The 23,957-nt window shown below is 32.0% G+C and overlaps 1 protein-coding gene across 1 annotated transcript; it reads right to left on the reverse strand.

Moving 5' to 3' along the window:
* Nucleotides 1–1,010: 1,010 nt before the first annotated feature.
* Nucleotides 1,011–9,007, reverse strand: LOC131067687 (oligopeptide transporter 5). The gene is made up of 9 exons (XM_058002804.2): nucleotides 8,495–9,007; nucleotides 6,677–7,128; nucleotides 5,977–6,074; nucleotides 4,954–5,348; nucleotides 4,599–4,773; nucleotides 3,760–4,018; nucleotides 3,492–3,674; nucleotides 3,058–3,283; nucleotides 1,011–1,689 (listed from the first exon to the last, which is right to left on the reverse strand). The coding sequence occupies exons 1-9, from the start codon at nucleotides 8,514–8,516 to the stop codon at nucleotides 1,301–1,303; spliced, it is 2,199 nt and encodes a 732-aa protein (XP_057858787.1). The 5' UTR covers nucleotides 8,517–9,007; the 3' UTR covers nucleotides 1,011–1,300.
* Nucleotides 9,008–23,957: the final 14,950 nt, after the last annotated feature.

The following is a 23,957-nucleotide window of genomic DNA, read 5'->3' on the forward strand; positions in this document are numbered from 1 at the left end:
GCGCCGTATTGACATTTTACTGCTAATTCCAGGTCCACAACTTCATCCTATATCCCTATCTCAGTTTATAAGCGAATCTTTCTCACTTTCTATGCATTCCTAGCTTAATCATTCTATCTACATTCTTTACAAAAGAGGGTAGCCTTGCTGTCTTAACCCTTGAAACTTATTTAGCATCCAATCTTGCATTGTGTGGGATTGGATCTTGTGGGTTTCAACCCCTCTTTTGAATGTAAAGTCTCCCTTAAGTGAAAACCATCAACCCTAGCGACCTCCCTTCTCTCTCCTTGGAGTTGGAAGAGGGGAGAGCAACTAGGGTTCGATCGATTTTCCACTTTACATCATGTTATTCACTTTGAAACCAATTAATGTGCAAAGAGCCATTATTATCCTTCATGTATTACAATTGAATCTAGAGGTGTGAATCTATTGGATTAATTGTAAAGAAGCATTCTTCTTAAAAAAATTTATAATATTTTAATTAGTTAATCTCATTGACTTTGGAAGAAGTACTTAAATTATATATCTTTGAAATATTTTTATTGTTTGTATATTTATTAGTCAAATTAAGAAGTGTGTGATGGAAGCACATGAAAGTGATAATCTAATATGTCAAATAAGTTATTTGTAATGTTGATCATGCTAATATCATATGTTATAAATTGCTCTCAAATATAAATTGGATATTCATTTCCTTCTATCTTTCTAATTATAATTTCATTTCATTTTTTACTTCTCTTATAATTTATTCATGTGTTTATATTAATACATTTGATTCTTTTCAGTTTTTATATACAAGAATCTATTATGGATTTATTTTGGATAAAGACTTTCACAATGAGCTCAACACATAATCATTGCACCATCAAGGTGCTCTTTACTAGTAATATTCAAAGAAAAGAGAAAGATAGAATTATATTCAATACAAACATAAACTTTAAAAATAAAAAATAACACTATAAATTTAAGAAGAAAGAAGTTGTAATAATTTAATTTGGGCAACCATCAACTATAATTTTAGGAAGTATACGACATGTGGCAACGTGACCTCTTATAAATTCATGTGCTTATATTAATACATTTGATTCTCTTCAATTTTTATATACAAAAATCCAAAATACATTTATTTTGGATAAAGGCTTTAACAATGGACTCAACACATAATCATCACACCATCAAGGTGCTCTTTACTAGTAATATTAAAAGGAAAGATAATGATAGAATTATATTCAATAAAGACCTAACTTTATAAATAAAAATAAAAAAACCATAAATTGAAGAAGAAAGTGGTTCTAATAATTTACTTTGGGCAACCATCAACTATAATTCCAGGAAGTGTAGGGCATTTAGCAACATGACAATGGTCATCCAATTCTCCCCCCAACCAACTCAAATTTCGTTCATTCATCTGTAATGCAAAATAAGCCAATAATCCCATAAATGCCACCCCTGCATCCATTGCAGCTGAGAACACATAGTTGTGCCTACTCCACCATTTCTTGTTTCGTTTATAAATAACATAATTGAAAATAAACCCAACTGTTCCCCAACATATGAAGTTCACAGAAGTTGCAGGAGGCATCATATTTGTGGCACCAATCAATACTGGCATATTAATCCGACGAATCCACTTCTTTTCAGCAAATATCTTGGAAACAATCCATACTATGATTGGTGCTAATGCACCCACTAAGAAAAAAGAAGGAAAATATATTAAGTTCCATAAATAAATAATATTAATGGAAAAAAGCTACAAGAAATTTTTAAACCCAACTTTATTTATAGATAACGAAATCAAAACGTATAACTTACAATGTGAGAGCTACACAAGCATAATAAACTTTTTAAATCAAATTGAAATAGATAAAACAAAAAATAAAAAATAAAGAACCATAAAGTCTAACTAGCTCATTTGGAGGAAGACTAAAACTTTAGATTGACCATTACTGATTTTAAGTACATACCCTTTATTTCATTTTTGTTCAATGGATGGTCTAGGGTTCTTTTTTTTTTTTTAATTGAACAAAGCAGTTAATAATAATGGTTCCAAGGCATGTGGACACATTAATCTATAGGGTTACAAGGTCATCATTTAAATTAAATTGAATTAAAGAGCAAGGCTAAGGCTAACATTATAAATTTAAATACAAACATCAAAGTATGTCGAGACTACATGTAGGAAAACTTAAATATTGTAGAAAATTGGGAGATAGGGGATGATGCCACATCCTCTAAGAGCATATGTGGGTATAAAGGTGTGGGAATAATGTCTTAGTCCTTATTACACATGCTTCTTATTGATTATGGTTTTGATAATATAAAAATATATTAACTAAGTTAATCTATATAAAAAATTGTACACCCAAGAGATAAAAGTGACTTTAGAATACATATGTTGCTAAATTTGAAATCTCTAACCTTTTTTACTAAATATGTCCAAAAACATATATCCAAATAACAACATAATACAAATTTCAATAACTAGTAAATTTCTATTTTCAAAGTATCCCACTTATCTAACTTGTTTCTTATTTTTATTCGACTTTAACTTACTCTATAAGATGGAATTTTAAACTTTATATTGCAATCTAAAACATTAGAAATGGGTAATAACTTATAAATTTCATGAGCTCTAAAAATATAGCAAGGGGAAAAATAGTTATTATAAAATCATAATTCTCCTACTAAAAAGACTTCAATCTAATGTAACGAAATTGTGAAAAGAATTAGTGTGATTTTTTTTTTCAAAACAAAATATAATTTAATTTTAATACACATTTTTAAAGTTTTGAAGTCTAATTGAATGTAGTGTAGTATGAAGTTTATCACATATATCAATATGTTATATAGAATAACTTACAATACTCAATAGAAACACTAGAAACCAATTTAATTAATTTAAAAAGGAAATCTAGAAGCATATGATAGATAACAATTCTTTTACAATTGTATTTAAATTAGAATAGACGAGAGGACTATTAGAGGTTTCATATGTTGAGCTATATAATAATAATAATAAAGTGAAAAAATAAAACAAAAACAAAAAAATATTCTTACCTAAGAAGAACCAATTTTGAGTTTCATAGAGTCCCATGGATCCAAAGATTCTTTTGGGTCCAACTACCCCCCATATGACCGAGGCATTGTAAAAAACCCTATCGTAAGGGCATGTCCAAGGACTACCTTCTGGTAGGAGCTCAGGAGCACACATATTTTCTACGCTTTCTAGTAGCCACCACGCCATTCCAAAGTATACAGAGGCAGCTACTAGTGTACCTACAACCTAGTCATATTTTTAAAAAAATAAATTAATATATAACTAAATCCCTTAATAGAGATATTATTGTAGGAAATTGGTAGCTCTTAGGAGCTTAAATAATTAATCTAAATAAGCCAGTAGAAGCAAATAATAATAAAAAATCAGTGTTTTTTAATAAAAAGAGAATTTGATAATTCCAGTATCCTATCTAGAGAAATTCTTGAAAACTCACCTGAACAACAAACATTGACCGGGGTGGGATCTTCATGTAATGTCCCAGCTTGAAGTCAGAAAGAAAAGTGATTGCTTGAACCATGGTCATATTACCATATGTCTTGAATATTACATTTGCAACAGGTCTGCCTGGATAGAGATATCCTACAATATACTCATTTATTATTTTCATCCCTGGTGTCTGCAGAGAGCACAGTAAAAAACTCAATCAGTTGGACATGAAGAATACAAGTTTTTCCAAGAAATGCAAATACATGATTTAATACCATATTAGTGGTGGCAGTGATTATGCCAATGGGAAGAGTTAAAGTCACTGCCAGCAGACAGGCCAGAAGCACTCCCCACCATGGTAGTTGTAACTGTTGCTTAAACCCTTGGCATGTTGCAATGGCTACACTTACAGTCAAAACCAGTAATATCATAAACCAGGATTGTGGGACAGCCTTGTAATTTTCTCTCATCAATCTGGTGTGCACATCAATATTTTCATCCCCCAGAGATGCCTTGGTAGTATTCCATATGTAACTGTTTTAAGAAGCAAGGAAGAGAATATTAGTATGGAAAGACATCTCATCACAGGGATATGCCACTAAATTAAACAGCTTTAATTAAAGATATCACATACATCAAACTAAAGAGGACATACAAGGCATGTCATGCCAGTGAACAAAGCTAATACGTTAATGAAATTGTGCCCAAAGCCTACTTTTGGAAGGGGAAAACTTTTAGTATGTTGAATGCCTCAGAACCTACATCTTTCTCTCAATTGTTGTCAATTATGACTAATAAAGATATAAGATTTCTACAATCCATAAATAATAAATTCATGCTGCCTCTGAATTAGATTATGTTTCAATTTTTTTATTAATGTTTTGAATCATATTCGATGATCCATCGTCAGGATACAAGATATCTGATCATTTTCTTTCTTAGCTATCTTGCACCCCAATAATAGATCACGGAATGTGATCCAAAACGTTGATCAAAAAATTGAAATACAGTCTAATCCAAAAACAACATCAAATAACTATGACTAATACATATTGCATAGACTAAGAAACATATTACAACTATAAATTCATTCCTACCATTTAATTAAACTCACTTTCCATGAAATACCAGTACATGGGATATAGTTGCCGAAAGAGTGGCAAAGCTCAGACCATATGTCAATGCAAAGAGGATGCTCATGTGCAGTTTACTGTAATCTTTGTAGGCTTCATCATTGAAGCCAAAAAGGTCTGTCAGAATTCTCGTGGTATTATACTTTTGACCACTGTCTGTGAAGAGAAAATGAACAGAAAAATGTTAGGGAGAGGCCATACAGAATCCATGGTACTGTAGAATTATATACAGTTCAAGTCAAAATATTTGCAGATTAATTGATTTCTACTTCAGAAACATCCTTAACCATATTGTTATTCTTAAGTTCTAGGACGTCCTTAAATGAAATTACATACCCGTGAAGAGGTCTGATGAAAATATTGGAAAAGCTTTTGCGTTGTAAACATTGTTCCAGTAGGCCAGGGGTATAATGACATACATGATGATGATGAAACCGACCATGACATTGGCTATTGCAAACCAGGGAGTTGCCAGGGGACTTTTTAAATAGGATGATACAACAGCCCAGTCAAGAGCAAAGGAACCTATACCTAGGCCTTTTAGGCCTGATCCAATCTGTTGAGCAGTAACAGAATCCTTCCATATCCAACAAACAATGGAGAAGGCTGTAACAGAGGGGAAGAGAAAATTCGGTACTAAGTAGTATGAGAAGCTTGCTGTGAGCACTATGATGAAGAACTGCATCCTTGTCAATCCTCCTTTTGGCCTTTTTTCTTCTTCATGCAGAGCCCTAACTCATCAGTATCATCAGAAAATAAGAATCTATGAAATAATTATTGTTATATCCCTAAAAAGTGATAGAATTGCTTTACAGAATGAAAAATTGCACATTACCGATCAAAGAACATATAGGGATCTATGAGAATGAGCAAAATGTTAACACATATACAAAATTATGAAGAAAGGGAGAAGCTTATATCACAAATGTTTTCCACCTAATCATAGAAAACAAAATAGGCAACAATATGATGTTCTTAACATTATCTTATCAAATGGTTCAGACCCTTTCCTGATTTACTTAATCAGAACATTATCTTACTTAATGGGGACATTATTCTATTACCATCCAAAATAAAATTTGCATCACAAAACAGTTTCCACCCTTAAATTAAATAAGTCCAAGAAAAACATAATGGGCAGCTATATTGTATTGTTTGGATTGTCCTCAATCCAAGGGTTATGGTAAGTAGAATGCTTTTTTTAATATATTCTGAGACAGCGTTAATATAACCCTGTTCTTGCTGAAAACAGGGTAGGGGAATTAATGAAGTCTAAGCTTCAATCTATCTTCTACCAAAGACAAAATCATCGTCAATTTATCTAATTATGAATGAAACAAAAAATCATTGATAACATACCTAAATAGAGAAACTTGGACGAGGTTTACCGGCCACCACATATAGGAAGTCTCCACCAAAGTCTTTCTGAAGATACCAGCCCATCCAAATCCCAACACCTTTAAAAAATACAAATTTCAAGGAAAAATTATTTTGATTATAGATATCTAGCACCATAACTTTGTTTTTCTTCTTTCCTATCTAAAACAAACTATGTCAAAACAACACAGAAGACATAAATAGCATCTGAGCTCAGTTTCCATTTCATTTAGATTGATTTTTTATTTTATTTTTAAATTCAGTTGGATCTAATACAATTACAAATGTTAATATGTCTTCATTTTTTCTGATTCTAATGTCTATCAAGACCTAAATTTGATGGTCCACATTGCCTATCAAATCAATTTTTTTGGTTAACTATTCATTCAAAGTTATCTTCTAAATGTGAAAATATATTTTATTTTAAACAAATTTATATTAATTTTGATACTATTTAAATTTTTTCTTTTGATATATTGATCTTCTCAAATTTTAATTATATTTTATGATAAAAATTGTTAAATATAATTTTACAACCATCAAATTTAGATCTTTCTATAATTAAGATAAAAGAATAAGAACAAGCTATGTTAAAAAAAGAAAGAGAGAGGACAAGCAATGTTTTTGTTTGTTTTAGACTATAATTACTATATTTAACAAAAATTTCTGTAATGATCTTCACCTGAGTTGTAACTGAAAGTAACCAAGCAGCTACAAAACCAATATGCCTCTTATAGAAGGCTTTGACTATGGTGAGTATGCTTATTGCATATACACCTCCTGCTCCAGCATTGGCAAATATTGTAATGAGAACATGCTCCTTGATGTTAAATGGACCCGGATTAAGTGTAAAATGCCAGTTTGTGCAAGGGAAACGGAATTTTTTGGTGGGTAATGTGGCTGCCATGAGATGTCCCAAAGGCAGAACTGCTATCTGAGCAGAGAATCCTGATATTGTGAGTGGGTTGGACCTGTATGAAAAGAACTGATTGGCTATGGCCAAAATTATACAGGACAATAGGCCTAGAGACCACATCCTGAATGTCATTACTGGTAAGGTTGGGTCATCTGTAGTGGGTACTGTAAGTGCAACTTCTTCTATTGGAGACTGATCATGAACCTTCTCACCCCCTCCTGCAAAAAACAAATATTATCATCAAACTACTGTATATTAGATCAGAACAAAAACATAAGAAAAAGAAAACATTGTTGTTAGAGTTTGTTGATCCACCGTGTTAAGATTTGCAGTTCTAGAAGATCCAAGCCTTGCTTTCTCATAAGAAAGTGGGTTTCTAAATAAAATAGATTAGATTTCTACAGTTCATAATAATTGTTGTTTTTGCTTGTGATTGTGTTTGCATGGCATTTTAGATCACATTTTATGATCCATCATTGGGATGAAAGAGAGCTATGAGAAGAAAAAAAGTTAACATGTCTTGAAGCAAAATAAAAGCTAACTGATCACATTGCAGTAACATCATCATCGCTGCTGATTAATTTGACTATGCTAAATGTGAATTCAGAAACTTCTTTCATTGAGAAAAGGAGCTTGTGGATTCACCATGTTCATATTTCTAGACTATCTTAGCCCTGTTACCCCTTCAGAATTCGGCACCCTAAATTGTTTGTAACTACATATCTCTGAGCCTAATAACAACTAATCATATAACCGTTCACCTCTTCTGATTAGCATAACTGATACCATATAAATAACTTGGTGAATCCTGAAATCCTTATTAGAATAAACATGAATTTATGGATAACTGATACCAAACTATATCATGGTGAATCCAGTTATATTGGTTAGAAACATGAGTTTGGTGAATCCAGTTATACTGGTTATAAACAAGAGTTAATGGATTCACCATATGGTATTTTGTAGTTCCAGACATTCCTAGTCCTGCATTCATTTAGAAAAAGAGAGCTTTGAAAGTCTAGAACTACTTATATTTCTGAACTCAACATCTATCATTGTAACTGGCATTAATAACACTACCAATTAAAATGACTGATACCAAATTACAACATGATGAGTTCAGAAACCCCTTAGAATAAACTGGAGTTCATGGTTAAGAATGTTAAGATTTCTAATCCTAGACATTCCAATTCCTACTTCCTTCTATGAAAGCAGGAAGCTAAAAATCTAAAACTAGACAGCAGTTAACAGGAAATGAATAGAGTTAAAAGGTCAATCTAAACTCAGGAAAATAGAACTTTATTCAAAGGCAGAGCATTTTAATAGTCACTTTTAGTTCATTTCAAAGGCAGAACATGAAAAAGTTATCCAGTGATGTACCGATGCATAAGTTATGATGTATGAAAGTAATTTATGCATTGATACATTCTAAAAACTGATAGTCATTTCAATAATTGAAACTAGTCATAGCAAATCTTAACATCATTAAATCCGGAAACTCTGTGTTAGAATGAATAGAAACAATGAAAACCTCAAACAAGAACTTGGAAAAAAAAGAGGAGAAAAAGAGGAGATATTCTCGACCATAATGTGTTGCCGAACCCATGTTGAATGTAGTTCAGGGCAGTCAATATAGTACCAGCCAGCCTTAGAAGCTCTGTAAGCAAAGCAAAACGGGAATGCTCTAATATATAGGTTCTTCAGCTCTTAGGCATTGTACACATTAAAATCTCCCTAGGAAATGACTTCAGTCAGCTTTGAAGAAGACTCCTTCATTCATTCTTTCATTATGGCATCATGGCACAGGGCATATATAAACCCAATTCCACTAAGCAGAGATATGCTATAAAACATGGACTACTACTTTATTTTTTCCTGGATATAAAACATGAAGTGCTATTGCTGTCCACCTCTGCAAGCTACATTAAAGCAAAGGCACAGGCATAAATCCTTCGAATTTCCACCTTAATGTGTTGTTGTCAGTTGGTTACAAGTGTTACATAGATTTGGAATTTAGTTACAGCCTTTTTATTAGTTCATATTTGTCCGTTACATTGTTGTCTGAATCAATGAAAAGTTGTGAGAAATTAAAGTACTCAAAGCCATTTTTTAGGATGCACAAGACTTTAATAGACCATCTCAACAGACTTTGTGGAAATCCCGGGAAACAAAAGTGTGAACAGTACGTATATACGTCACAAACTGTTCATGCTTTGGGAGATAAAAGTGTGAATGAATTTTTGTAACTCTGTTGTAACACAGTTAATTAACTTAAAGCCCTTTCAGAACATCTTTCTTGATTTTGCATTTGAGGACATTGGTAATGAACCTTTTCCTTGCCTTTAAAAGTCCAGCAATATTATAATGACTCCACAAGAATGGTGTGGGATTAATTTGGTTGGTCCGCAACACATATGTCAAAATGCTCCCCATCAGGCTTAAACCCTAGTGTGGAATAAAGGCCTTGTTTTAATATATAATTTTAGAGGATAAAAGTATTTTGAGTTTTTTTACCAAGGATATTGTGATAATGTTTTTTATTCTGAATTTATCTATTAAAATAGATTTTTTTAACTATTTAATTAGGATTAGATCAATTTTTTATGTCTTTTGCAGGCTTGGAATTTTATTATTCTTCCATTGACAAGTGTCTTGAATTTAGTAATTAGAATAATTTATTTATAGATAGTCCAAGGTCATTAGTTCTTATTGGACATTTTTGGAAAGTATATAAAGTCACATATATGCATAAAGAGATTCTGAAGTATAATCAATTGCATTGCATTTAAAGTCCCATAAGCATTACCTTACTATGTGGTGAACATGTAGAGCTTCTCAATGCGTTCTAGGGATTAACAGCTAGCAAACTATTCCATCATCTTCCATCAAATCAAATAACAAATCATGTTATGTATATTGATGAAACCCCCTCTTACTAATAGCTATAGAAGATAGGAGCATAGTGCTAAAGATTGAATGAATAGCAAACATGACTTCATCATCATAGTAAATTGCATGGCAAGAATATCATCTTAAGATCAAGTCATGTGGCACTACCCAAATTCTATCTTCTAGTTTAGAAGCTATCATAGATACACTGTAGATTATGAATTCCATATCCAATATTAAACCTTATTTATTATCATCAATTGTAATAAAATAAATAAATTAAATATTGACACATCAAATTGAAAGAACTAAGTGCATTCTATCCCCTCTTCTATTTATCAAACTTAGATTATTTGTTATATTTCTTGTTGAATTGTATTGTTTATGTTTTAATTAAATCCATATCACATTAGTGGGGTTTTAGGGTAGAAAACTTTATTTCTCTATATTTGGTGAATTCTAGCCATCTTACATCACCTCCTACTTTACCTTTGAGTTTCTTTCTTTAATTTTTGGCTTTGATATTAAAACTGAATATTCATCTATCTTTTATATCTAATATTTATTTGATATTTAATTCATTATGTTTTAAATTCAATGCATCTTCTATTAGAGTTGCATCCAAAACAGAAACAAAAAATCTCAAAAGATTTCTCGATCTCATTACTTGCAATCTTAGGTTGTATTCTATTGTAACTATGGACTCCTTAGATCTTACCATCATTGAAAACTTGATCACTTCGATGCACTTCAACAAAGGGGATGCTTTTTCTTACCATGCTGCATATTTTGAATCTTTTGAGATATAAAAGAAAAATGAAATGTCGAATAAGTTACAATTTCTAAAAGCAAAACACAAACAGATTAGATGATGACGTCAAATATTCATTACTTAGATTCAATGAATATTTTTTATTCAATCTTAAAAATTAAAAATATTAAAAATAATTAAACATATTATCTAATAGATTACCACTTCTTAAAATTATTTTGGTGCCCTCGTAATGATAACTAATTTGAAAGATTCAATAGACCCTATCAAATGCCCTTAGTAAGCTCTAAGATTTTGATGCGTCATATTCATTATCTCTGCATTTTCCTTCATTATGATGGCAAACTGGTTCTGTGTGTGTCTTTGTCTCAGTCCCCTATTTTCCTCATACCCTTTTTCTTCTATTTGTCCATCGACTGGTGGTGACCAATTGCATATAACTCAAGTGAAGAGTTTACGTTTGCGGGATGACAAGTTGTCGGCCACTGGGAGCGATGTAAGGGCTTAGTCGATATTCAGTTGTCCCAACGAGATCCACATTAGTTGTTGATTATACAGATGAGGTGACATATGATGTCCTTTGATGCACTTCTACATCATTAACTTGGTGGGCAGTGTGGCAGTATTATGGTGGGCATGACCAACGAAGAGAAGACAACCTAAAGTTTTGAGGATTCTGCCCATGGGCCTAGACCATTGATTTGAAGAGTCAAGGATGAGGGTCGTCTAATCTGCATGAAGTTTAGTGGATCCAGTGTCATTAGTAAATGGAGACAATAACAAAAGACTTCACAAAGAAGAAGAGCAACTGTAGCACCACATCCAATTGACTGTAATATGATCTAGAACAGGAGAGATGAACAAAAGCTAGCTGGCCAATGGTAGCAAAAGGAATTCTTTTTGGATAGTGAGAATGTGGAAGCACACAATAAAACACATTAGAGAGTAAAACTTTAGCACCACAAATTTTTGTTCTAAATGTGATGTGACCCTTATGGTTCTATCTAAACTAATATTTTTAAGTTGTGCACATATTTTTTAATAGCATGGTGTTAAGGTGTTGTTCACTAATAGGGTTACTATGAATGACAAGGTATCGCATTGTAGGATGGTGATGAAGTGCTAGGTTTCATGTATTCTCTTGATGAAGTGCTAGGTTTCATGTATTCTCTTGATGAAGGCACCACTTCATGAAGGGCTATTTTGCTTAACACTCAAACATAGCACAACAACAAATGATAACACAGAAAATGCAGGAAAGAAAACAACTCACTTTCAATCTCTTTAATAAAATAGAATTACAAATTCAGAAATTACAATGTGATAGCCACATGAACTTAACTCATTACAAAGAAAAAATAACTCTTTAAGAAAACTCTACAATTCAGAGCGACAATCAACACTAATGGAGATATCTTTAGTAATCTCAGTTCACCTCTTTTTTGGCACCAATAACCACCTTAGAATGTTCCAGAAAGTGCAACTTTGGACCTTGTTTTTGCACTAGAGGTCCAACCATTCATTTTCCCACCTAGGAAGAGTTTTCATTTGAAACTTGAAATTTTATATCATAACTTCCAAGAGTCATTAACTTTGACTTGAACATCTGATTTGCTATTATAATATATTGTTGGAAAGATTGCAAGAAGATTTACAATGCCAAAATTATTTGAAAATCATTTTGTCCATTTTTTGAGCTTTTTTGAGGATTAAGGTATTCAAATTTGACTTTGAAACTTTATAGATTTTTTTTGGGGGATGAATAATATCTACCAAATGGTACAAGATATTGAGATGATTCTTTCGACATTCATTTTATTTTTTAAATTTTTTTCCTTGGAGTCATTTTTTATGTTCATATGTGCTTGCATAGGCCAACTTCCTAAAAATAGTAGATGATTGGTTTTTGTCATTTCAAAATTATGGTTGTCCTACACCTTGTAGGTGTCATCATGGGCTCCAAGGCAACATACAAAACCTATAAAAAAAGATTATTTTTTTTGGTAATACACAATTGCTTACACCACTATATGCTCCTATTTCATCTCTTTGCTTATAGCGTTAGAAACAAATGATAGGTCTTGTTGGAAAGATTATAAGGCCAACATAAAGTTGGCCATGCTTCAAGGGATCAACCAAGAAACTATTCAAACACACTAAAATGTTGCAACTTGAGCAATAATGAATAATGAAGATCAAAATGAAATGCTAGATAAGAACTTGCTATGAAGTAATGTGGTATAATATACAAATGAGCTTTCTTATAGAGACAAGAGATTATGAAGTAGGTACAGCTACTCTTGAGACAAAATTAAATGCATGATGCTCTATGGGACTGATATTAAATAATGAGTTATTCATGACTCGTCTTTATCTAAAATGATACCTAAGATAACTAACATGTACAGTATTAAATGATTGTTTCATGTGACAACTAAGCTTTCCCTAAGTAAACTTAATATGTGTGAATAGGTATTAACCAAAAACTAGTTAAGATATGTCCTTATTCACATCAACATCCCCCCTTAAGTGCAACTTAAGGAGAACAAATTTTGTGCACATTATGCAATACTAATATGTGAATGAAATATATGGTTCTTGACAACTAGGCCATCTTAGGTACCCATACACAACTAATCATGGAACTAATCTCTTACAAACTGAGAAAAGTAGAAAACTTCATTGGACAAAACTCATCTCCAAACAAGAGATAATGCAAATGATGAACAAATGAAAGATGAAGTGATGTTGGAGGTCTCAAGACCAATACCTCCCAAGAACTACATCCATCACAAAAATCCAAATGATAACCCCCCGTAGGAGGGAAGACGAGACTATGTAGTCCCCCCATAAGGAATAATCCCCTACAAGAATGGTAAGTGTTTGACAATAAAATAAGATCCAATGCTTACAAACCATTTGTCTCCCCTTAAGAAGAAACAAAACCATGCATAGACATAGGTGTGCTTTCTATTATGGATATACAATGAAAGAAAAAAGGATGGAGAATGAAGATGATGTCTATAAAAATTGCTCACGTGTCTTCGTGTCCATGAAAGATGATGATGCCACAATCCATTCAAGCACATGCCCAAACAAACAAGAAAGTGGCAAGTTAGAACTATGTAGAAACTAATATAGAACATCCTCTAAAGGCAATTATGCTGAAATATATTCTCCAACCAAATGTGAAAGGCAATAATATTCCTGCTTTTTAGGAATGATGAAAGTCTCAATTAGTGACTCTAGAGAAGAATTCAATGGAAGTGAAGATGGATCAGCTATTTCTGAAGAAGAACTGTGAGCCTATGAAGAAACCAAAGAGCATGAGGACACTAAAAAAACAACAATACACTCCAAAATATCATCATTGACATACATAACAATGACTATGAGGACAAGATCCCTATTTCATTTTCAAATAATTTTTTGATGAGATGTGTTAGATAGTAGAATAAGATTATACAAATATGGTAATAAATGAAGCCCTCTAATATGTTTGATAATACCATTGCTCCCATGTCTATAATTTCCCTTTTAAGATGCTCAAATAAGGATGAATTGACAATTCCATTGCATACTAGCAAACAATAGTTTGATGAAGTCACTGTTAATAACCGTAGCCAAGGCTAGTATATAATGACAATGGACTATCAATAATATCATCTAATCACAGACAATGGTCACAGAGCCACGATGCCAAAACAAAAAAACATCTGTCCAATTGATATAGCTGGCCAAAATACACCTCAGAGTCTCTTTTGGAATGACACCATAGTAAGTTGGTAATGGAGAATACGAACTAATGAATAATGCCAATATAAAGCGATAGTTGATATCACATGTCTCGCAACAGGTAATATGCACCGCCAATGTTGTATTGAATATATAACATTGGCAAAGAAACAAAATTTGCCACGCTTCTTGTTCTTGAAGGAGGATAGCTCTCTGGGTTATCTGGTTGTTATTTCATTTTCTTTAATCTAGCATCATTTGTTACATTCTTCTTGTTTCATTTTTATAATTATTTTTATCATAATCTTTTTTTTAAGTTATTTGTAGAGGTGGAAACATCAAATTGGAAATTTGACTACGGCAAGCTTCTAAAAAAGCATGTCAAACATTTCATTTCATCCTCGGTCTTATGTGTGCATATTTTAGCAAAAGATATTAGTTTTTAGGCTAGAGGCTTCACATCACAGATCCATTGTAAGTATTTCGTTGTCCTCTTTGCTAATATTACAAATTCAATATATCAATTCTACCTTCATGAAATTATACTTCTTCACATTCTTAGTAACTTTTATTCCCACAATCTTTGTAATATAATTTTGATATACACTAGATGGACTACCTTACTCTCAATGGAAAGGAGAATATAAACTAAATAAATAATTCATGAACTTACTAAAGAATTCCTTTAGTTATGCATTCATCAACCTAATAAATGTACCATGTGCATTAGACAACCCAAGGAATAACCAACCACTCTCAATGAAAACCTTACAACATTTACCTCTAGATTTACATATTTATCTAAATACATTGTATCAGTTCTTCTTCATCATATTTTAATAGATCTCATCAGATGACAAATAGCCCACCTTCATATATCTCATCTTTAAAATATGTGATATTCTTCACCAACATACATAAGTCTTCCTTTAGATTTTTTTTATTGGATTTTACTTGACCTAAGTGACATTAAAAGTATAAGTTTCCTTATCTATACTTGAAATAGGTTCCATGAAAATATCTCCCACACAGTCCTCTACTTGTTTGATATACATAACCCCTATAATTGGGGTATTAAGTCCTACCTTATCTATTATTGCAATACGAATTAAAGTTCCTTCTTCATAATATGAATTATCACTCTATTAGATCATTTATTAATGTCCACCTCTTTGAAATATTCCCTCTCTTTCTCTTTGGTTCTATGTACCTTCAAATGTTTTATTGAACTTATTTTCTACCTTCATTGAAAATTGAAATTAAAATATGTTGTTGTTAATATTACCAATATTTTTTCATCTCTAATACCCGCCTTAATCCATCTATATATCTTGAAACATTTTCCTTTCTCGCTTCATTTATTATATCCTTTCATTGTCCCATCATTTTATCTCAAATTGTGTAACTTCAATATTGACAATAATAACTTAATCTACATGTATGGATTTATTTATTTATTACCATCCTATTCCATATTAAAAAATCAAGTTTACCCTTCTACTTATTTCTAATTGTACATCTTTCCACTAAACAACATGTCACTTTAATTTATTTGAAGCAAAATGTACTCTATTAGGAAATATGATCTACTCATACTCAAAATATTATTCTAAACCATTTATCCAATCTATTAACTCTTCTATATTCAAATCACAAAAAAAATAGAAATCACAATTCTAGGTCTCCTACAAATATTAAAAATAACCTTCAACATATTTACTTGGTTTGTTTCTCCCTCTTCTATTATTTTCAGTATCTTGCAAATTTTATGCTCTTTCACTTTCATTGTCCTATCACTATTTCTAGGGTTCAAAATTATTTTTCTATCCTCTTCCATAACATCCCAGTGAATATTTATTATCTTTATTAGCTGAAATATTTCTTCTATATTTTTTGTAACATTAACAACACCTTGTCCTATTTACAATGGCATCTAGTCCTTTAATTTGATGCAAACTAGCTCAAGTTGGTCATCTTTCCATAATCACTATTTTAATTATCTCATTATTGGTGGTCTATTGATATGATTCTTATATTTCCCTTAATTTGGTGCATTTTTTCATAAGTGGAATGTTCACTCTCCCAAAGATTCAAAACTTTTCTTTGATAGCATTTGATGTAGTCATGATTGAAAGATCTAATGAAAGATTATCCAACCATGCAACCAAATCAGACAACAAAAAAGGAAAGACAACATAATCCTTATTGATTCACAATCATGATATATAATTATTATTTATTACAATAGGCTTCTAACATGTTAGGTCATAGTCATTTGATTACAAAGAAGAAACTATATAATTTGAAAGATATTGCAATAAAAATAAAGCTAATCGTCATAAGTACTAAACTTCTTAATTCATAACATCTACTTTAAAATGATAAAGAGAAATGTTTATATGGTGGATTCTAGCATTAGAAGTAATCGCAATTGACCACAAGGAGAAGCAAAGCTTGATCCAAAATATAACATGTAGTCAACCAATCATGTGAAATATTCTGTAATAAATCTTAGTATTCTTCAAGACATAATCTCTCCTAGGTCAAGTGAGTCTCAAAACGTGTTCCTCTAGTTATAAAACATTTGAAAAGGAATAAGAAACCATGAACAATGAATGAGTTAAAAAACTAAATCTATGGTTTTTTATTGATTGGAATCTCTTAAGATTTGTATATGTTATTTATGGCTCTATGTAGAATGTGTTTGTTACAAAAAGTTGCAAATAAACAAACAAGTAAAAGAAGTTATTTTTTGGTTTTACAAGATTTGTCTCACACCTTGGGATGCTCTTGCACCAATTTTATTTTTCATACTATTGCAATGATGAATTTTACATATCCATGTTATTTTTTATTTAGTTTGTGTTTATTTTGAGATACGAACTTCATGTAATTGCATATCAATAAAAGGTGCAATCTAATGCAAAGTTGATCTCATCTCCCATAATGTTACTCATCTCATTTACACGTGTTTCCCTAAATATATCTACCATGCTCTATCAATACAAAAATGCATACTAATATAATTATTTTAGTGACCTTGACCACTTTTATCCAAAAAAAAAAAAAGAGAGTATAATGATGTATTCACCTTGATTACCCTCTTGCTCCACCTATAGATTCCTCGTTAATTTAAGCACATTTTATTCTAATTCATTCTTACAAATGCAAGATCAATCTCATATCCATATATCTAACCCCTTAAGTTGTAAATAACCAATTATTCATGCAAATAAACAATTATAAGATGCTATATTTAATATAATTTATTTACATAAATAATTCAAAAGTAACTTAAAAACATAATCACAAAAGTAAACATCCAAATGAAAACTTAAATATTAATATACTCACCAAAGAAACAAAATTTAAAATTTAAGAGATAAGAATCTTATCACAGATGAGGCACAATACACTGGATATTGTCCTTAAGAATTGAGAGCATATTTATTATATATAAAGTATTCCACGACTGTTATTCAACTGAGAATTATTCATTTCAAGTGATATAATATAGATTTGTTCATCATCACAATGGATGATGGAATATGCCAATTGTTCAATCAGCACTGTACATAAAAGAGTTACGTATAGAGTTAACAAAGGCTTTATGGTAATTATGAACAGTTTGCTGCATAAAAATTATATATATTAATTAATGTATACTTTATTTAAATCAATACTTTAAATCCTACCAGCCTCCACAACTTATTATTTTACTATATTATAACAATGTTCAATTGAAATTAACACATCATACAACAATAATTGCATAGACTGATTAATTTATTTTCAGTGCTTATCTCAATCCTCTGTAGCTTGAAAATAAAAGGAATAAATACACAAGGCCAATATCATTCAAAATCTTGTGATAGTGCTGCTGAAATCCTTTGATAAGTTGGAGAATAATCTGTTTGCAGAGTGAGTCACTGAGCAATACGGCAATTCTAAATTCAAATATATCATCAAAAAAACTCTTAAAACTCAATCCATATATCACAAATGTAATGAAATACCCACTTCACTTTCAAGGCTAAGATTGTTCAGTCATCCACTGAGCATGAATTATTAAAGAATTACAATCTTTATATGTCGACATGATGATACATCTAGCACTCACAGATCTCTTTCAAAAGTTTTTCTTTTCTTTTCTTTCGTATTGTTGTGATGAGACATCACTAAACTATTGGGTATCAACTCATTCCACAACAGCTGTATGTTTGCTCTCTAATGGGGGTGTCTTGAACAGAATATAATCTGAGCACTTGTTTGCTTTTTTTGTACCTTTTTTGGAAAGTTAATTCAATATTCAAAAAGTGTCCATCTACCTTCTCTCATTGCTTTCAAACTAGAATAATTTGTACTGAGATCTTCACAAAGTTTACGTTATTGGTAATAAATAAATGTAATTTACTTTTGATCTCTACAAGGATATGATGATAGACATATCTTCTTTAACTCATATCAGTGAAAGGACCAACGTTCTATAGAACCATGTTGGGATCGTATCTGAGGTACATTTGGTCAAATTCAAATTGTTTGAATTTGATTTTAAGTTGCATGCGTTGATAATTTGTGCATACTTAGTGTTTAAAAAGATGTTTCAATTCTTTCAATAATTTCGATTTAAAACTTCACATCCAAAGGGTAGGGAAAACTTCAAGTATTGAATATGATTTTAAGTTGCATGCGTTGATAATTTGTGTACACTCAGTGGTTAAAAGGATGTTTCAATTCTTTCAATAATTTCGATTTAAAACTTCACATCCAAAGAGTAGGGAAAACTTCACATACTTGTGGAGGAGATTTTCTTCTTTAAATGCTTGGCCTCACCTTGCCCTAAACTTTTACACATTTACTTTATGTTACTTCGCATTTTTCATAAATACTATTTATAGCATTTGGCTTGATCTATTTGATGCACTTTTACTTATATCCATCACTTTTGTTATTTAAAAAACATTTGATCTTCACTAGTGCATCTTCGACAACCTTTTGTCAAATAGAATTAGATGACATGGCTAGAAATAGTCTAAGACTTTTTAATTTGCAATCACATACCCTACTAAATCCAAAAATGTCCTTTCATGCCCAAAAGCTAACCCTTTTGCAAATGGTCATTTATTTAGTGACATCTCCTAGGCCATTATATAGATGGATCCACCAATCAAACATTTGGTCTTCACTAGTGCATATTCAACAACCTTTCTTCAAGAGAATTAGATGGTATGGTTAGAATTAGTTTGAGACTTTTTAATTTACAATCACATCTACCAAATCAAAAGATGTCCTTTCATGCCCAAAAGTTGACCCTTTTGCAAATGGGCATGTATTTAATGATATCTCCTAGGCCATTATAGATGGATCCACCAATCAAACATTTGGTGTTCACTAGTGCATATTCGACAGCCTTTTGTCAAAGATAATTAGATGACATGGTTAGAATTAGTCTAAGACTTTTAAATTTGCAATCGCATAGCCTACCAAATCAAAAAATGTCCTTTCATGCCAAAAAGTTGACCATATTGCAAGTGGTCATGGGTGATCCCACAATAGTGGGTTACACTTTCACCCATGAAGGAAAAACATAGATGGTGGGAAAAAAATTGGAGGGTGTTCAATCGTACTATGGGTGTTCGGGTGAACCACCCTTAGGGGTTCGAGCGAACCCCCCCCCCCCCTTCGATCATGCAGGTGACATTAGCGGGGTCCGCTCAAACCCCCCTTCGAGTGAACCCCCTTTTAACTATTTTTTTAACTAACAATATATATAAATCTGAAAATGACAGTTGGGTAGTCATTTTGAACTATTTGTTTGGGCTCCACAAGGTGTTTAAGCGAACCCCCCCTTCCATTTCCGACCAGCAGTGCTGCTCAATACTCAACAAAACCCGCTATTCGAGCTAAATTATACCTGCACCAAATTACTTTTTTTCTTGTTTAAAACTGCTCAAATATGTTGTTTATTTTGTATTTTTAAAATTTATTGTTAGATTTATTTTTAAAAATTAGCAAGTACAAATGTTTATATTTTGTTTTTGTATTTTCAAATAAATAATCATATATTCAATTCACATTGAACGCTTTAGAAAAACCTTAGAAATTTTTTTGAAAAACTTAGATAACGTTAAAAAAAAAAAAAAACCTTACAAAATTCTTACAGAACTTTTCATTTTTTTAGAAACCTTTAGAATTTTTTTTGTATTACATTACAAAACCATAAAAAATTCTTTAAAAACCTTAAAATACTTTCATTAAAACTCCTTTCTCCCCTTTCAATTCTTTTTAGTAGATCTCTCTCTTTCTCTTTCTCTCCCTCTATCTCTCTCTCAACTTTATTATTTAATGTTTAGTAATTGAATTTAATGTTTTAGTTTACTCTCTCTTTCTCTCTCTCTCTCCCTCCCCTCCCCCCACCCTTAAGACAATTTTTAGGACCTCTCTCTCTCTCTCTCTCTCTCTCTCTCTCTCTCTCTCCTCCCTCTAAAGTATTTTTTCGTATTTAGATTTTAAAGTAACTTAGTATTTAAATATAATGTAAAGCCTTAGTAGTTAAACTTAATTTTTAACTTAGTGTTTTAATTTAATGTTTAGTAATTATTGAGTTTAATGCTCTCTCTCTCCCCCCTTAAGTCTTTTTAGTAATTAGATTTTAATGTAACTTCTATGTGTTTAGATTAATGTTTAATAATTGAATTTAATGTTTAGTATATTATTCGAATTTGATGTTTAGTAAATTTTCATACTTTTCACATGTGTGTGTTCATGTACACTTACATAATTTTTAACTTTATGCTACTTAGATAGATGGAGGATCAAGCTCTAGATGCACAACCTGCACATCAAGATGCAGTTCCTGATATTGATGAATTTTTTCATTATAGTGATGAGGAAATTCAGAAATTGAGAGCCATTATAGATGATCCTCATACTAATGTTGTGTGAATGAGTACATGCCAAACCATTTTGACGAGTGTGAAAACCCTTAGAGAGAGTCTAGGCCAACATACACCATATGCCCCCCATGTTGCAGATGCCATATTTAGGCAGTTGAGCTCAGAGATCTCAGGTGAGGTTTCCTTAGAGGATGTCCAAAGAGAAGTCCCCAAGGAAATTATTGAACGAGATCTTTTTCCTCAATATCAAGGAAAAAAAACAAGGTTAGAGGATATTAGGTGAAACAATGCATAGATGAGGAAGTGGCTATGAAAATATACCCTCATTTCTTAGTTTCTCATGGTCGTTATCCTAATAATGATCAAATACCATCATAATTTTCTCAATAGGTTAACGTTGAGGTCTATTTGGGTATGAAGGTCAACTACCTTGACCTTCCGATCTATTTTGGACAGGGGTGAGGTAGAGTGGCTAATCAAGATCCATATCATAGGGCTGATAGATAGGTGCCAACACACATGCGGTTTGTTGGTCACAAATTTCCTATGATATCCCCATCCCTCACCCCCATAGAAGATCAAGTAGTGATTTCTTCTTATAGAGAAGTGTATACACTCAAAATTGGCTATAAATAATTAAATAAATATTTATTATTTATTTAATGATAATTTCTCTATTAAATGATTAAATTGAAAAGTTTAATTAATTTAATTCATTTAGTCATTTTTCTAATGCAATCTTATTAAATATTTAATATTTAACCATGCACTATGCATTCTTCTAAAGTCTCCATTAATTAAATAATTCTACAATTATTTAATCTTCTTTTCCATCTCACCTCATCTTCACATCACTCAATCTTGCCAACTCACAATTTTGTGGCTAAACAAATTATTAATTAGCCATATTTATCTTCAACTTCCATCTCCTAAATAAAATAATGTGTACGTACACACATTTTCAACTTCCTTATATTCCCTCCATCACTCCTGCATTTTTGGAGGAAGTTGTGTCCACATCATCCTTGTCAACTTCCACTTGTCCCACATTTCCAAAATATCCTCTAACCATCCTATATTCTTGGAGTCTTTATCTTCAGTCCAGGTGAGCATCTTGCCACTTGGACTCCTCTTCCATCTTTTCCTCCATTCTAGATGTGTAGGAGGAACATTTTCCCCCTTTTTCTCTCACATTCCAACCAATCTCTTCATAGCCATCAATCTTGCAAGATTTAATCTCACTCGTTGATATCTGCCACATGGGATTTTTGCTCATGAAAATATATAAAAAGGGCATTTCCTAAGCATTTTTGAGCTAATAATCATCTAGAAGTTATATTTCATTCACGTGAGTTTGAGCATCCAAGTATTTTAGCAATTTACAGTGTGCCTTTGGCTTTTAGTTTAATCTTTCATATAGTTGCATATTTAGCTTTGCATAATCATTTAGCTTTTATCAAACAACCAGTTATCAGTCCACTCATCAAGTAGTCATCTTGGAAGTAACTACAATGCAATCTGAGAGCAAATATCTGCAACCAAGTTCAAATGTTGATAGGACACAATGGGACAGTAAGTGAAGGTATAATGTTCTAAGTTTTAAATCCTTTATTTGTTTTATTGGTAACTTTTGGAGTATTCTATAAGATTCTCTTATCATTTGTGAAAATTAATCAATCTTGCAGGTTCACTATTGAAGTATATTTCTAGGTTACACAAGAAGTAATTGACACCACTGGATATATTGTATTTGTGGCATCTACCATTTCTTCTGACAGGTTGGGTAGATATATGACAAGTTGAGCATGACCGGGACCATTCATAGGTACATCATCTAGTCATGGGGAGGTCGATGATCACTATTATATTGTCGCCATCCCTGCGCCACAGGACATAGCAACTATCTTGGGAGTTTCTTGACATATGCAAATGTGTCAATATTTGGCCAAGGACCTCCTACATGCATACAATTTTATTTCATCCCGACTTCAAATACCATTGGGTGAGGTTAGATAGGAGGTGCTTAGAGACTTGCACGTTGGAGCATCAACTCCTATGCCAAGATATTCACAACATTCTAATCACTATGTTCATGCTCTTTACCCACCTATAGATCTCTCTGTTGCTACAAAGGAGTAGATGCGAGTTGATAAGGTTCATATCACACCAGAGGGCTTGGATTCATTTGAGGAGCAACTACAGGGATTGAGCCAAATAGGTTTTATTGATAGGCCACTAGAAAATCAAACTCTTCATTGATGCCCTCTCATCTACATAGCCCCTTACACTCCTCATTCATTGAGTCTACCAGAGAGAGATATGCAGATGCAATTGTTGTTGCAGATATGACTATAGCAGATGATCAGATTGCAACTCCTAATACCCAGGTACATGTATAATAAATTATAAATAAAAATATTCGTTCTTAAATTTAATTTATAATTTCTATAACTATCAATTATTTAACTAATCCTAAAATGTACACATATAACAGTTACCTCGCATTATTTCCAGCTTGAGCTCAGAGCATGTGGATAGGCGAGATTCTTTCGATGTGACGTCTATTAGTGGACAGGTGGGTTTTGTATTATGTATGTACATTATTTTTTGTGTATAGTTAATGATCTATTTGATAATATCCTTTGATATTTAATTTGTTCTACTATTTACAAGGATCGATTGGACATCCATTAGACCAAGACTCTCACTCAGAGGGTTGCTCTGTTTGTAGCCAACATGATGACTGATCTATCAC

This window comes from Cryptomeria japonica, chromosome 8 (assembly GCF_030272615.1).
Source record: "Cryptomeria japonica chromosome 8, Sugi_1.0, whole genome shotgun sequence".
NCBI classification, from domain to species: Eukaryota; Viridiplantae; Streptophyta; class Pinopsida; order Cupressales; family Cupressaceae; genus Cryptomeria; species Cryptomeria japonica.